Source organism: Hipposideros armiger, unplaced genomic scaffold (assembly GCF_001890085.2).
Source record: "Hipposideros armiger isolate ML-2016 unplaced genomic scaffold, ASM189008v1 scaffold_689, whole genome shotgun sequence".
NCBI lineage: Eukaryota > Metazoa > Chordata > Mammalia > Chiroptera > Hipposideridae > Hipposideros > Hipposideros armiger.
The window spans coordinates 584,682-601,083 of NW_017732039.1; the positions used below are offsets into that span (position 1 = coordinate 584,682).

A 16,402-nucleotide genomic window follows, 5' to 3' on the forward strand; every position below is an offset into this window, starting at 1 on the left:
ACCCTGTACATACCTCTGTTTCTGTTTTTCTCTGTGTCCCGCTCTGCCCACTCCCCAAGATATTCAGTGGGGGGTGGGATGGGGGGTACAAAGCTAAAGGAGGAGTTCCATTGGTACTCGAGAGAGGGAAAGAAAAGTGGTGCCACTTTTAAGATGGCTTCTCAGTTCTTTCCCTAGATACCAAACACAAAGGATCAGAGCTCAGTGGAGGTATCAGGCAGCAATGTGTGGAAATGGAAATTGTCTTTGAATCAGCACAGGATGGGTAGGGAAGGACATTTGTCACTTTGGTTCTTAACTTTCAAGCCACGTGAAAAGCAACAACAGTAAATCAGACATCAGAGACAAACGCATCTATAGAACTAACAAATGCAAACACTTGACAAGTGAAAACACTTTATTGAAGAACACACAGATTTCAGGGGGTGGAGAACAAAGGATCAAGTTACAGCCCAGGATCCCAAGTTATGCCTTCCATTACAATATCCATCCACACCAAATAAACCTTTTAAAAACACTCTTAAAAAAACAACAACACTCTTCCATTCAATTCACACATACAATAGAAACCATCCAGCCGCCCTCAATCCAGTGGCCTCCTAGGAGAGTCAGCTAGGAGCCAAACAGACTGAAAGGGATTTCTCCCACAGAGACTCCTTTCACAAACGACTTTGTGTAGATAGACTTGGAAGAATAAAAGGGTCAGTTTGGTACAGTGAGTTTCAGAAAATGAACCTTAGATCACCAGACCCTTCTTAGAAAGGTCTCAACACACCACACCCATGTTATATCTAGGTCAAGTTTAGGAAACAATAGAAAAAATAAGAACTGAACTCACTTCAAGAAGGAAGTCAAAGTAACTGGGAGATTCTCCGAACACACTCTCTTACAGCACTAACAGTACCCAACCTGGAGAAACACTGGCCCAGTTTAGACAGTACTTGGCTAGTCTGGCTGGCATCATGGTATGCAGACCATAGTCTATGTGGTAACATAGCGCGGACACAAACGCTAAGAAAGATGTGGTACCTGATGAGAGTGAAGATGTCTTGCCTTTCATTAGAGAAATGAGGAGCTCTCCAACAACTACTGTATCAGTTTAAATGCAAAGAATTCAAAACGGACTGGAAGACACTTCACCCTCAGTCACTCTGGTCCTGTGGGATCACCAAGAAGCACTTGCTGGGCTTGTCCATGACTCCATCGAAAGGCCATGATTTAATTAAAGTGCTTTGCTAAAGCAGCTCCATTATAAGGTCTATTGAAGATGTGTAGAACCAGAAGAAACTGAAGCATTGTCTTAACATTTCAGAGAAAACCACTACACCCAAGCAAGATGGAAGCTGCTTAAAAACAAAAGAAGTTAAAAGCAAAGTTCTAGAAATGTATCAAGGCAGAAAATGAGCTAAAAGCATACATCAGAGAAGAAGGGGAGGGCCTACTCACCTCTCTCTCCTCTTCTCCTCTTTAGTAACCCAACCCTGCTTCCCAGAGCCTTTGGCTCAGACCAAGAACACCTTGAAACACAGATTGGTACTAATGCCAGAGGTTGCCAGGGCTTCCGGGGGGGAGTAGGAACAACGATAGTACGATGGGAGATAAAACATTGTTTAAAAAGATTTTATAAGTTAATTAAACCTCAGAAAGATATAAGAAACAATGGACTCTGAAAGTATACTTAGATTATGCACAAATAAAAACATTTTAAAGAGACCCTAATTCTTGCGCCCACTTTCGAAAGGGGAACAAGTCTGCACACACTCTAGCACAATGAGATTTGTAAAAAGACATGCTTGTACACACACATACATAACACACACACATTAAATTAGAAATCTTTGCTCTTGGTTTCTTCGCTTCCTCTGATTCTCCCTGGCCAGGGCTCGGCCCACAGAGAAGGGCAGGCACTCATAAGCCCAGCTTCTGCTTGGCCATCGAGGAACGGAGCTGGAGACTCCCTTCCGCCCAAGAGCCCGGGTACTGACGCATCTTCTGCCACAGGCTCACTTCTTCCCCGGTCGAGTCCATCCAGTCCACCACTTCCCCATTACTGATTCCTGAGGAGAAACACCAGAGCAGGCTGAACAAGGGCCCCAGTCCTCAGTCCACCAGGAAAGATGGGTTATACAGCAATGGTAGCAGCCCCCCAAAAAGACAGTGTGCTATGAACATGGGCTGATGGGGACAGCAGTCTGGAAACTGTTCCTTAATGATCCTGCACTATTTCTGTGCTCCTGAGACTCTATAAAGAGGCTTCAGGGTGATGAAATGGGACCCCAAACAGCACACAGTAGCTAGAGGCCTCTTATTCTGAGGTTGGTGTGGAGCTCTGGTGTCTGACACTTCATGCCAGAGCTACTGCCCTTCCGTTATGGTCAACTTGACTTAATTAAAAAAACAAACAAACACAAAACTGAAGAAGCTGAACACTGTTTTCTCCAGCTTCAGACTCCGGGCCTTAAGTTAGGATTGTATGTGGCCTCATTCCTATTCTCTTGTATATTTATTCATTCAAGGAACATTTATTAAGTGCCTACTGTGTGCCAGTACTCTCCCAGGCTCTGGGAATACAGCTGTAAACAAAACAGAAAACGTCCTGTGGCAGCTGGTCAGCTCAGTTGGTTACAGCTCAGTGCTCATAACGCCAAGGTTGCCGGTTCGATTTCCACATGGGCCACTGAGTAGTGCCCTCCACAACTAGATTGAAACAACTACTTGACTTGGAGCTGATGGGTCCTGGAAAAACACACTGTTCCCCAATTAAAAAAAAAACTTTAAAAAAAAACAACAGAAAACGTCCTGCCCACAGGCAGCTTCCATTTGAACAAGGAAGACAGAAAATATACAAGTAAATCAACAAGAGTAATTCAAATAATGGGGTAAATATCATGAAGTTAACCAACGAGGTGATTTGGAGTGCCTAGATCCTTTAGATGGAGTGGTCTGAGGGCCTCTCTGAGGAGACATTTGAGTCAAGATCTGAAGGATGGGAAGAGCCAGCCTTTCCAGATGGGGGAAAACTAATTGCCGAGGTTAAGAAGTGGGAATAAGCTTGCTATATTTGGAGAGGAGAAAGAAAATCACTGTGGTTTGAGCACAGTGAGCAAGCAGATAAGTGATACACGGTGGATCATAAAGGAACAGAGAAGGTCTAAATCATATGGGGCCTGTAGGCACGCTGAGAACTTTGGATTGTTTTCTAAGTACAACAGGAAGCCACTGAAGGGTTTTAAGCAGGCGACTGACATGAACTGGCTTACACTGGTAAAACCATCATCCTAGATGCTTTGTGTTAAATGCCTTGTGGGAGTTATTAATATACAAGTATTATTTAAGGCCACAGGAATGCAGAGACTAGAGAGCGGAAAGAAAAGGAAATCTTGAAAAGCACCAACACTCAGAGTTTGGGTATAGAATGAGAAACCCATCAAGAAAACTGAGAAGGTGAGCAGTGAGTTAAAAGGGAATCAAGAGTGTAGTGTCACCATTTGCAATGATATGGATGGGCCTAGAGACTATTATGTTAAGTGAAATAAGTCAGTCAGAGAAAGACAGGTACCATATGATCTCACTTATATGTGGAATCTAAAAAACTGAATGAACAAGCAAAGTAAACAGAAATAGTCTCAGAGACACAGAGGAAAAACTGAGGGTTGCTAGATGGGAGGGGGTGGGGATGAGGGAGAAGGTGAGGGATTAGAAACCACAAATTGGTAACCACAATATTGCCACGGGGATATGAAAGACAGCTCGGAGAATATAATTAATAATGCTGTAAATATTTTGTAGGGTGTCGGATGGACACGTCTTGTTAGGGAGACCACTTCGTGGATGGTGTAGAGGCTTGATCACTGCACTGTACACCTGAAGCTGAAGTTGAATAACATTGTATGTCAACTATAATTTTATGTGTGTATATATGTATGCATATGTGTATATACATATACATATATAGTCATGAATGTAGAGTCTAGTGTGGGGAGTGGAGTCAATGGAATTGTAACAGACATGTATGATATCGTGGGGGGGTGGATTGGGGCAGGGGGTTGTCACTTTGTGAGGGGTGAAAAGTATAACTATTGCATTGTTTTGTACACCTGAAACTAATAAAAAAATTTTAAAAAAAGGAATTATCCAAGTAAAGAGGAAAGCATCCCATAAAAGGTTAAATATTTAAGATATAGGTGAAGATGGCTAAAATAAAGATAACTTAATTTCTAAAGAAAAAGAGTGTAGTGTCAATAAAAGCTAAGTATTTCAAGAAAAAGGAAGTGATCAGTTACGTTAAATAGCATTGAAAATTCTTGTAAGATGTAAACAAAAATTTGGCATGAGCAATTGCTCAGGGAGTGGTGGGACAGAAGCCAGATCACAGTGGATTGAGAACTACAGGAGAGGCGAGGAAGTGGAGACCATTCTTTCTAAGAAATTCGAAGGGAGATGTGGCATCAAGGGAAGGTTTATTTCTGTTTCTTAAGATCTGGAATACCAGAGCATATGTGTTTTCACCTCCAGTAGGGAGGCAGAGAGAGACAGGAGATGCCAGAAGTGAGATCATTGAGAAGGTGAGGATACTTGGAAAGAGATTGGCCTTTGTTAGAAAGGGCCCTTCTTTCTTTGTAACAGGATGGAAGATGGAAATTGTAGGTACAGATAAGGTAAGTTTTCAGATTGTTTTGGTGGAAAGATGATGGTTTTCCTGGCAGCCAGGGTCACATTTATGTGTACACATAACAGTGCATGCGTTCAGTCTTCCACTAGGCCTGTACATAGTAGGTACTCAGGAAATATTGATGGAATGCTAACTCAAAGGAAAGAAGACAACTCCTGTCATAGAGAAGTTCTGTAGAGAAGGGGGTGGGTATATTAGGAGTCAAATACAAGAGGCCTTTAAGAGAGCGAGGAAGGGGGAGAGGCTCTCACCAGTGCCAACCCCCAGCCTGACCCCTCCCAGGAAGTCATTGCTGGCCAGGGGCTCCCGGTCCCACACAGTCAGTTCCAGGCACATGTGTTGTAGATCTTCCAGCCTCACTCCATTGTAGACAAATGTATGGTTGTAGTGGGGATTCAGGGTCTTCTTCATCACAGGAGTTTTACGCTTACTGGCCTTGTTCCTCATGGGAAGGAGGTATCTGGCAGAGGGCAGGGAGTAATCAACAACGCACTCAAAGCTGGCACTGTCTATCTAAATTCCCTTTTCCCCTGCCACAGGCCTAGCCCAGGGAGGTGAGACAATACTCAGATCCTAGTACACACACTCCTGCCCTTGAATCTGCTGAAGCAGAGTTCCTGCTTCCGCTACTAGATCCTTCACCTCATACAATTAATTCAACCTGGAGAGCAAATTAACATAATGTGAGCTGTTATTTATTCTCCACCAAAAATGGGTTTTAAATATTTGGTTCCATTTCTATTGGGCAAGGTCCTCTTTACATAAAACCAAAGGTAGTAACACTAGACATAGCTAAACATGATTTGCTAGAGAAGTTAAGTCAGTGCGATGATCTACACTTTGGGGAAAGCTGGCATTGCTTAAATATTGTGGGGAACAGAGCTGTGAGTTTCCACATCTTGACAGGCAAAGGATAGAGGTTTTTATTCAAGATCAATCAAGAGCATAAGTCTATAACAAAGGAAAAGTCAGACCTATCTGTCCACCACTCTCCTCTTTGGCAATGAGCACTGCAGTCCAGTCCAAACTGAGCTCAGACCAGTGCAAACAAGGTGGTGGAGGTTCTGGCATTATCTAATTTCAGGAACAAAGTTGGTCGCTGGAAGTGGTAGGACACGCAAGGATAATATCCACAGAGAAAGGTTAAATTGGGTTTCCTCTCTTAGCTCTCTTGTCCTGAAACTGGTTAGTTTGGTGCTGCTGATCCAGGGACTCACCCCTTGACAAAGCTGTCTGAGGTCCCTCCTGATTTGGCAGCCGTCAGGTTCTTGGCTTCTTTGATCCACACCTGGAGCTCTCCCCCTTCCCCACCTTTACCTGTAAGGGATGTCAGCCAGAGCAAGTGAGCCCCTACACCTCCAGATTTCTCTCAAGCTTTATCTACACAGCACTTCCTTTCCTTGCTCCTGAAGGCAGCAAGCGCCATGACAACTGGACCACAGCTGGCTTGGATTCTCAGTACCTAGCACAGTGCCTGACAGTAAGCAATAGGTGCTAAATTAATAACAACCACAGCAATACATGCTTACTGAAAACTAGCTATGTGCCCGATTCTACGTTAAGCATTTCATTCTCCAAACATATGAGAGCTATACTATTATTGTCCTCAGTTTATAGATGAGAAAATTGAGGCTTAGAGAAATAAAGGTTCTAATATTTGTTGAATGAACAAGAAAAAGAGAAGGACTCCTCCACTTGTGTTCTGGATCTCATCCTCACTTCACAGGACTCATCGGAGATAATCAATTTCAACCCCCACCTCTCATTTTTAATATCTGTTCTCCACTGGTCCCATCCTCTCAGTCTAAATATATGCTAATCCCATCCCTCCTTTAGAAAACATCTTTTAGAAAGAAAATCTCCTGTCAACCTTATCTCATTTCCAAGCTATTTTCCATGGCTCTCCTTTCTTTCACCATCTATTATCCTCAAAAAAATAAGAGTTCACACTCAACACCTCTACTTCTTTGCCTCATTCACTCAGCCTAGTTTCTAGTAAAATTTGGTTTCTGCTTCATCGAATCCACTGAAAATGTAATCTACCACCCATGAGCCATGTCCCTCAGTGGGCCTGACCTTCCAGTAGTATGTCAATACTGTTGACAACCCCCGCTCCCTTCTTCAAGCTCTCTCCTGATAACACTCTAGCTCCCTGGCTTTTCTTCCTCTTTTCATTTTTTATAACGTTGCTATGGTTCTATCCTTGCCTCTCTTCTCTAGTCATTCTGCACAACCTCCTTAGGGATGTCATTGATCCCCCACATCCTATACTTAGACCTTGCTACATGAATCTTTGTAAGAACCTTGGCTTCCCATTGCCAATGGATCAAGTTCAACTCCTTACCATTACATTCAAGGCCCTTTTCAGTCAGGCTCCAGCCTCATGAACAATTCCAATCCCACTCCCACATCTGCATACCATAACTCCAGCCCCCCCAAAATAAGGAGTTCACTCCCTCACACTCACATACACCCCACATTTATCGTGCCTTTTAAAAACCTTTGCTCATTCTATCACATCTTCTGGAAATGCTTTTCTTACACCATCCTCTTTCTTTTTTGCCTGGTCAAGTGTGAAGTCCAGTTTCATCATTACTTCCTCTTTAATGCGCTCCCAAATGTAACCAGGAAGAATTCATCACTCCTGTATCTGTGTTCTTTCAGCACATGACTGTCTTTCTTGCTAAACGAAGCTCCTCAAGCAAGGATAGATGTCATCTCTTATTCATCTACATATCCAGAGTCAATACCACAGTGCCTCTTCCTCAGCCTTCAACTTCCTGTCCCTTACACTGCCATCCTGTCCAAACCACGTTTTCTCATCCCCAAAGTTTCTTCTCTGTTCTGCCCTCTTAGAAGCTTGCCACAGCTGAACCAAGACCAAGTCATGTTTAATGGCCTAAAATAATGGAATGACAACCCTATAGCATTCCCTTCTGGTTGAAAAAATGCAGAAACGGCTTACTTAGTAAGCAAAGGATACTTCCCTAAAAGATGATTCCAGGCTCATCTCAATCTGGTCTCTCCAACAGTGCTACCCACTAGCCAGCACCACCTCACACAGATCCTGTGCAGAATATAAGGGCTAAATCCAGGGCCCCGCAGAAAACTCACTCTTTTTCCGGTCACCTCCAACAGGGAGTTTGGAGGCTGGGATGTATTTCAATGAAACCACCAACTCGCCTTTGTGTGATAGCAAGCCAGTCGGGGACTCAGCACTGATCTGAAACACAGGGAAACCCAACAGGTCAAGCTGGGCTTCTCAGGAGTTGTGGGGACCTCTTGCTGAGGAGATTCTAAAATTACCCTCAACAACAGCTTCACAACATGAGGATCCTTCTCCTTATGAATACAATCCAGGGTGCTTAGGCCATGGCCGCCACAGGTTTCTAAGGCAGTTTCTTCAGAAGGAGATGCAGAAGATCTAACAAAAAGCCTTCTGCAATGCCCACTGTTTTGCTACTTGGTTACTAGATTCCAAATACCCTCATAGGTCTTCCAGCAAGGTTGCCACACAAACTCACAGGGGATTGACACCATGATAAAGGATCTTGCTACCAGCATTGTAAGTAATTGCCAAAAAGTGGTAACAATCCACATGTCAATCAATATAGGAAAGGTTAAGTGAGTGATTTTAATGCCTTCATATGGCATATGGTATGCAGTCATCAAAGAATGCAGTGACTCTGTATAGGCTGACATGGAAAGATAGCCAAGATGTACTGTTAAGTCACCAAAGCAAGACACAGAAAGAGTATCCCACTTATGAGGTATGACAATTAAGCTCACAAACTTGTTGCAAGAATGTTGCTAACTGTTTTGATATCAGAGGGAATTATTTATTATGAATTTGTACCAACTGGACAAACAGTTAATCAAATTTCCTATTTGGAAGTGCTAAAAAGGCTGCGTGAAAAAGTCAGATGAAAACTACCTGAAATTTTTGCCAACAATTCATGGCTCTTGCATCACAACAATGTACCAGCTCACACGGCACTGTCTGTGAGGGAGTTTTTAGCCAGTAAACAAATAACTGTATTGGAATACCCTCCATACTCACCTGATCTGGCCCCCAATGACTTCTTTCTTTACCTGAAGATCAAGGAAATATTGAAAGGAAGACATTTTGATGACATTCAGGACATTAAGGGTAATACGATGATAGCTCTGATGGCCATTCCAGAAAAAGAATTCCAAAATTGCTTTGAAGGGTGGACTAGACGTGGGCATCAATGCATAGCTTCCCAAGGGGAATACTTCAAAGGTAACCATAGTGATATTCAGCAATGAGGTATGTAAAACTTTTTCTAGGATGAGTTTGCGAACTTAAGTGTCCAACCTCATATATTAAAATATATTCATATTTGTATATGTGACTATAAATGTATGTAAATGATTATTATCATTATCACTTAAATAGTACTTAATTTGTGCCAGGCACTGTTATAAGTACTTTAAGCATATCATTTTGTTTAATACTCAAGATAGTTCATATGAGGTAGATACTATTATCCCCATTTAACAGACTATGGAACAGACGAACAGAGAGGTTAAGTTGCCCAAGGTAACACAGTTAGTAATTGGCAGAGGCAGGATTCAAATTCAGACAGACCGGTTCCAGAGTCCATGCGTTTTACCACTATACTATACCGCATAGAAAAATCCATAAGGATAGAGACTAACTGAACACTTGCTTCTTCTAAGGAGGGGAATAGAATGGGGAAAAGAAAGGGGGCTTTCATGTTTTACTCTGTATATGTCTATAGTGTCTTTTTAATAAGAATGGCATGTACACTTGTATGATCTTCAAAGATAAAAAAGTGTTTTTTAAAAGAGAGCTTGCAAAGATTTGAGGGCTAGGTGGAACTCTGTTACAAGAATTTAAATATGCCACAATTCTTTACATTTATATATGTTCCTTTTGATTAATGATTATCTCTACCACTAGAATCTAAATGCCAGGAGGATATGAATCAAGCCTATTTTTGTTCATCTTAGTATGCCTAACAGCAAAATAGATGGCACACTGTAGGTGTGCCACAAATATTTACTGAATGAATGCAAGAGTGAATGAATGAACGTCTGGGATGAGCAGTAAGTGGCCTATCATCTTCGGCTGTGGGTGGCAGAACTGCATCGCTCTATTGGCTCTCTTGGCATGGCTCTGTTCTTTATGCGTTGTATCCAGAGTACGAGCTGGTATAGACTAGAGGTGCCCTATCACCTGCCTGTGTTCACTGGGGCTCCTCTAAACTAGGTGCTCACCACTGAGCATATGAATACCAGGATGGCATAATCCCCACCACCTTGAAAAAATGTACCACATACCCAGAATGTACAAAGTTTAGTGTATGGGACAGATAGAAAAGAACAGGGAGGTAATGGTGATTACCAGAGCGGATGGGGGTAGGGGGAGGACGAAGAGGGTAAAGGGGGTCAAATACAAGGTGACAGAAGGAGACTAGACTTCAGGTGGTGAGCACACAATAGAGTACAGAGATGTTGTATTTTAAAGTTGTATACTTGAAATTTATATAATGTTATGAACCAATATTACCCCAATAAATTCAATTTAAAAAAAAAGGAATAGGGAGGTAGATGCCAGGAGGATAAATCTGACTGGGAGGCAAATGGACTACTGGGCAAAAAAAGAAAAATCTGAGACAATAAATGTAGAATGTTTAAAATTCTACATTTATTTAAAATAGATACATAATACTGAAGTGGTCTTTATGTTATCAAATGTCTACAAAATTTTAATTTCTAGATTCTGAACTTCAGTGGACTCTTTAAGAATTAGAGGTTAGCCTTAGGTGAAAATTGGTGTATTTGTTTCAGTAGCATAATTTCATTCTGGCTCAAAATATTTGCAAAGAGCAAATACCTCTATTTTGATGCAGCTTTTTCATTTGATGTAAGACATTTTTATTGGCATTAGTTCATGATGATTTATAGTAACATTTCCAGTATCAACTCTAGGCCCCTGAGAAAATGACCTGTGTGCCAAATGCTTAAGAAATTCTAAATTTCTAATAATATGCTACAGTTTTTAATAATTGCTTTCTTGTTTTTATTAGTATTTAAAGGGACAGATTTAATGTTTTTACTATTTTTTGGAGAGCAGTAGCTATCAAAATACTGGATGTACATTTCCTTTGACTCAGCAATTCAAGCACCAGAAATTCCTCCTATAGTTACATTTTCAAAAGAAGGTCAACATCTATTATAGCATAGGTTTAACAGCAAAAGAAGCAAACAATTTAAATTTAAATGCCCATCAGTGGGGAAATGGTAAATAAATTATAATACAGGTACATAAAAGAATACTATACAGCAACTAAAATGAGATCTGTAAAGGGTGGCATAGAAAAATGTCCATGATAAATGATAAATTGTTAAATTTTAAAAAACTATATATATATAGATAGATAGATAGAGAGAGAGAGAGAGAGAGAGAGAGAGAGAGAGAGAGAGAGAGAGATATGGTTGTTGGAAAAGTCACGACGCATTTTTGCAACGAAAAACAGAAAAAAATACGTCGTGACTTTTCCGACAACCACATATATATATATATATATATATATATAATGATAATTTTGTATAAAAAGAAAAAATATAAATCCATATGTGTACATCTGTGCTGTTAAATAGGAAATTTCTACAAAGATATCCAAGTAGTTGATAACAGTGGTTATTTCTAGGGAATAGAACTTACTTTTCTCCTTGTACACATCTATGTTGTTTTAATTTTGAACCATGTATATATAAATCCTTTTATTCTTAATTTCCTTAATAAGCAACATATATATATATATATATGGTGCCAAAAACATATACACATTTTAAGAAAGGGAAACTGTATTAAAATTGTAATACTCAATACATACCGATAACGAAAGATGAATACAAGTCACGTTTGACTTCTGCAATTACAAGAGATGCTCAAAGTGGTTACCATCAGTATCCAGACAGTTCTGATCACTGCCAACTACTGCTTGAGCAACGTTGACCAAAGTGTCTACTTGTGTACATTTTTTGGCACCCCCTGGTATGTATGTGTGTATACACACACACACACACACACATGCACACACACGTACGCACACGGTAAAAAGTTTAAACATTATAAAAGGACATACAGAGAAAATTAAACTGCCCTCCCACTTCAGTTTCTCTTCCTAGAGGCAGCCATTACTACTAGTTTCTTGTCTATCTTTTCAAAGATATTCTATGCACCATATTATTTTTAGCATTTAAAAATGCTAGTATAAATACGTTTTATGTTAATATGCAATGTTATCTCTTCAATTTAAATAAATTTTTAAAAATTAAAAATAAAAATGCTAGTGTAAAAGATTTTTTACAGAAGAACCTTGCCATTGAACAATTCTGATCATCAAGAAGTCTGTTTTAGCAACTTCATCTTAACCAGAACGATAGTAACCTATTGAATGTCCTTTATGTGCCAGGCACTAATTGGTACTTTGCATATCATCCTGCAAAAGAGGAGTAGTATTATCATCTCCTATTTTATAGGTGAAGAAACTAAGGCTCACAGAAGTTAGGTGACTTACCTAAGTAAGTCTTTGCGCCTGTTGTTTGCCAGGATTCAAATCCAGGTCTGCACTCAGACCCCAGGCACTAGTATGCACACTGCTACAATCTCACCTGAGGTGCCATCTCCATTTCCCTAGCTTGTGTGATGAAGAGCACAGAAATTCAAACTCCATGAATTGCTTCACTTCTCACTTCTTTAGTGAAAATGTTGGCTTGGAAAATGAATGAAGATTAGGATGCACCTAAAAGGTTAGCTTGGAGAAGAGGTGCAAGTTAGGATGTCAGGATTTGCCCAGACTCTGGAAGGCTCGGAGGCCATGCTTGGCACACATATGAAAGGCTGTTCAAAGGAAAACTATGGCTTTATCCTTTGCCTGGCTTAGGCAGAAGAGATTACTCACACTTAACATACAGATGCACATGAGATTACTGTCAAACTCAGCAACCCCAGCAGGGTGCGCTACAACTCTACAGAAGACTACATTGAAAGACGCTACCAACATGTACCAGCAGAGGTCACTGCGAACAATTCTACCTCAGATCCAAACTACGTGGGTTGTTGACTACCTTTCCATGCAAAGGAAGGCAATGATCCAGTTTCTTATCAAGCTTCCAGGAATCCATCTGGACCTCTGCCTCTCCAAGGAAAGTGTTCCTGCCAAAACGACCATGATGCCAAACCGAGAACTGCAATGTCCTCTGGTCCAGGAGAGATTCTGGGATCTCATACTGTGAAAGAAAAGAGAAGCCCAAGATGATTAGTTATTGATAATTCCTCAGCAAAGATTATTCCAAAATCTGAGCAACCATATCCAAAGTGCATAGTCCTGAATATCAAAGCTCTCTAGGCCCTAAACACTTTGTGTTTCCTCATTCAAAGCCTTCATTTACCCCATTTCACAAAAACCTATCACATTCAATGGGAGGACCTGGAAATTAATTTTTCCTTGAGTGGGTAAGAGAACACTGGAACACTGCCTCCCCCACCCCACCCCAGCCCCCCAAAAAAAACCTGCCACGGGTAATCCTGACCCCAAATGACGTTTTAAACTGAGATTTGTGGCCATGTGTATCTCCAACTTCACAACAAGAGAGGCAGATCACCCTGTTCTCTTCTCTGGGATGTCAAGATGTGAACAGATTCCCATAGTATATCCTCAGACACAGACATGGCCACTCAAAGCCATGTCAACCAGCCATATATCCGAGGAATAGCTACAGCTTAGCGCTCAAGAGAATAAGTTATCCTTCCCTCAGGGTCTTAGATACTTACTCTGAAGATCTCATCATATAGTGGATTGATGGTGTCCCGCTTGATGCTGGTTTTTCTTTTTCCTTGCCGGGACTTGTCAGGTAGAAGATAAGTCTTCACATATCTATAAACCAAGAAGAGTACTGAGTCATTCACTGTCTTTCTCAACCCATTCTTCACTTCCCTGCTCTCTCTCTCTATAAGCCATGATGAAATGAAAATGTCACATCGAGCCCTCTTAGAGACGCCATTCTTGCATCTTCCCAGTCCCGGTCCCTTTCCCACACTTCCCCTAACCATTCTCAATCACACCACTCTCTCTGCCCAGGAAACAATAACCTCGGTTCAAGAGTGCCCCGATTGATGCCAGGGTCTGAGCTCACATCTCAGCGCATGAGTCAGGTTCCAGAAACACTCACGGATTAGAGCGCTTCTTGGCTTCATCAGCATAGGCCAGCTGGTGGCACTCCTTCACATGGATGACCAGAGTCTGTGTCTGCTGCTCATACTTCAGGGAAAAAGCAATCTTGCCAGTCACAAAGATGTTCCCAAAATCACCAGCTTCGCTATAGATGCTCATCATGCTGCCAATTGTACTCTGAAGATAAAGACCCACACACATCTGGCAAGGGCATACTCCCCCGCCCACATTGCTCACATCTTTCCTCATGATAAAGCCACAGTCACTGAGGAAAACAAAAGTTTCAGAAGCCCCTGCAACAAGCCAGTACTGCCAACAATTCGGTACCCAGAGTATAAGAGACAGCAAGTAGCACGCTCACAATTGTTCAGGGTAATAAATCAGCTCATGGATCAACCAGGCTCTTAGCTTCTCCTCTTCCCCTCTTTTGACACATTTTATTGTTAATTTTCACCTGCCCCAGAAGGCGAGCAAAGAGTAGCGGTGAGGCAGACCTAAGTCCATTTTTGGTGTATGTTATATGTGCTAAAACGCTGGCTAGAAGCGGACAGTTACTAATTAACACAAGGTGCCTTGATTATCTGTGCAGTTCTTTTATCCACCTGATCCCTATCAAGACCTATGGAGAGAAGTAAATGGGTCAGAAGGGGGAGGGGGAACCCCAGCAGAGGTAAAAAGACATCTTCCTCTTGGGTAGTGATCAGCCCTGCAAGCCTGTCATTCTCTTCCTGTGTGGGGGTGGGAACAAACTCTAATCAACCTGGTTCCTGACTCTTGTTCCCCCTAAACATCAATCTTCACACTTATGACATAACTAGGCCCTGATTCTTAAGTGTCCCTTTAACTTCATGATTCTGATTAGTACTGATGCTCTTTAATCATGCCCTGATGCCAATTAATCCTGCTGGGGCCCTTCTCATGACACTCACTGTCCTTGAATGTGAGATTTGGGGTGGGCTCTGATGAAGAAATCTGATCTTGCTGACTTCATGGCCTGGATAAACTCTTTAGGGGAGAAGTCACGGGTTACTGTTCACAAAACTGAGAAAGCATGTCTCTAGCCCTAATTAGACTCTCTAGGGCAGAGGCTGAGTAAGTCACCTCACAGTGCACTAGGCAACTACAATCTAAATTGAGGATAGGAACAAACGCATCTCATTGACCTGGAAGTAGTGAGTAGGATGATTTCCCCAGCTACTGGCCCTGCTCCAGGGACGCACTTCCTTCCTTTCTGATACACCCCAACATATCTATAGCTACAAAACTAATAGAACTTACCATGGAGGAGCCACTTCGCAAGCTGCTTCTGGCTAGCTTTTGGCGATGCAACTTCACCAGGTGGTCAATGTCTTCTTCCTCCTCCTCCTCTTCCTCTTCCTGGAAGAACAAATAGAGATTCAAAGTTAATAAAAATAAGAAAAAGTTCAAAGACTAATATCCTTCCTTTAGTAGGAGCCGTAATGGTTGCTAAGCTCTGAGGTGTCATGTGCACATGTACTCATGTATTCTTAGTTTTATGTCCCTGCGTATCAGGCTTCCAACCTATATTCCAACCATCTTTCTCAAATATCAAAGAATAGCTCTTTCCCATTTGACTGCCCCAAGCCAGGCATCCCTTTACATTTTAATCCAAATAATTTATTTGAGCCCCAACTATATATCAAGCAATGTATTAGAACATAAGAGACAGTGAAGACAATCTTTTTCTTTAAGCAATTTAGCAACCAGATTTACTTAGAAATTTAGGTGAATCAAGATTCATGTTACCTTTTCCTAAAGTATTAAACAAGTTGATTGAGGAGTCTCAGGTACTAAAGTCAACTCTAAATATATAAAATTGCACATAGTGACCAAGTGAAATACAAGGGTACTTACCATATCCACACTGAGGCCTGGGACAGATTTGCTTCTGTCTCCTAAGGAGCCACTTTCATGCCCCACATCTTCCGGGCGAAGATCAATCACAGATTTAGTGTATTCTGAGTGGAAGACCAAAAACCCAAATCAAAAGAGACTACTCTTCTCCATACCAAGAACCCATCAAGGGTATTCAGAACTTCAATTTCAAAAGGCCATAATAGGAAAACAGCTACCTGAAGGCCTGAGGAATTTTCTGGTGTTCTTCTTGAATATCATTTCACCCTCATCAATAGATACCACATTTTGACCCCCAGACTGAGTTTCCTAGGAAATGGAAAAGGACTGTTGGGTAAGTGGAAAGATGGAATAAGGAAGGCTAGCCTCAAGAAGAATAAGGTTCAGACTTACACTAAACTATAACAACCTTAAAGGAAAGATTAATCTTAGGAATTTAATTTAATACTAGGAAGTAGTCCAAAACCGATTTTCTCACATTTTAACCAAAACCTTATAGCAAATGCTCCCAAGTGAATCTGAACTAAAATTTGTTTAGTTGAATTCTTGATTGGAATTCAAAGAGAGAGAGAGAGAGACAGAGACAGAGTGAGAGAGAGAGAGAGAGAGAGAGAGAGAGAGAGAG

General features: G+C 41.3%; 1 protein-coding gene across 8 annotated transcripts in view; it reads right to left on the bottom strand.

Annotated features, from left to right (window-relative positions):
* Positions 1–390: 390 nt before the first annotated feature.
* SYTL4 (synaptotagmin like 4) overlaps positions 391–16,402 on the bottom strand; it is a 62,608-nt gene continuing 46,596 nt past the window's right edge. For all 8 annotated transcript variants that reach the window (XM_019626788.1, XM_019626787.1, XM_019626786.1 and 5 more), the window contains 10 exons: positions 15,996–16,086; positions 15,778–15,881; positions 15,181–15,279; positions 13,901–14,079; positions 13,503–13,605; positions 12,797–12,958; positions 7,787–7,895; positions 5,890–5,989; positions 4,924–5,132; positions 391–2,057 (listed from right to left, as the gene is read on the bottom strand). In XM_019626788.1, coding sequence (XP_019482333.1) covers positions 1,909–2,057; positions 4,924–5,132; positions 5,890–5,989; positions 7,787–7,895; positions 12,797–12,958; positions 13,503–13,605; positions 13,901–14,079; positions 15,181–15,279; positions 15,778–15,881; positions 15,996–16,086 — 1,305 coding nt within the window. In that variant the 3' untranslated portion in view covers positions 391–1,908. The remainder of the gene's footprint in view (positions 2,058–4,923; positions 5,133–5,889; positions 5,990–7,786; positions 7,896–12,796; positions 12,959–13,502; positions 13,606–13,900; positions 14,080–15,180; positions 15,280–15,777; positions 15,882–15,995; positions 16,087–16,402) is intronic.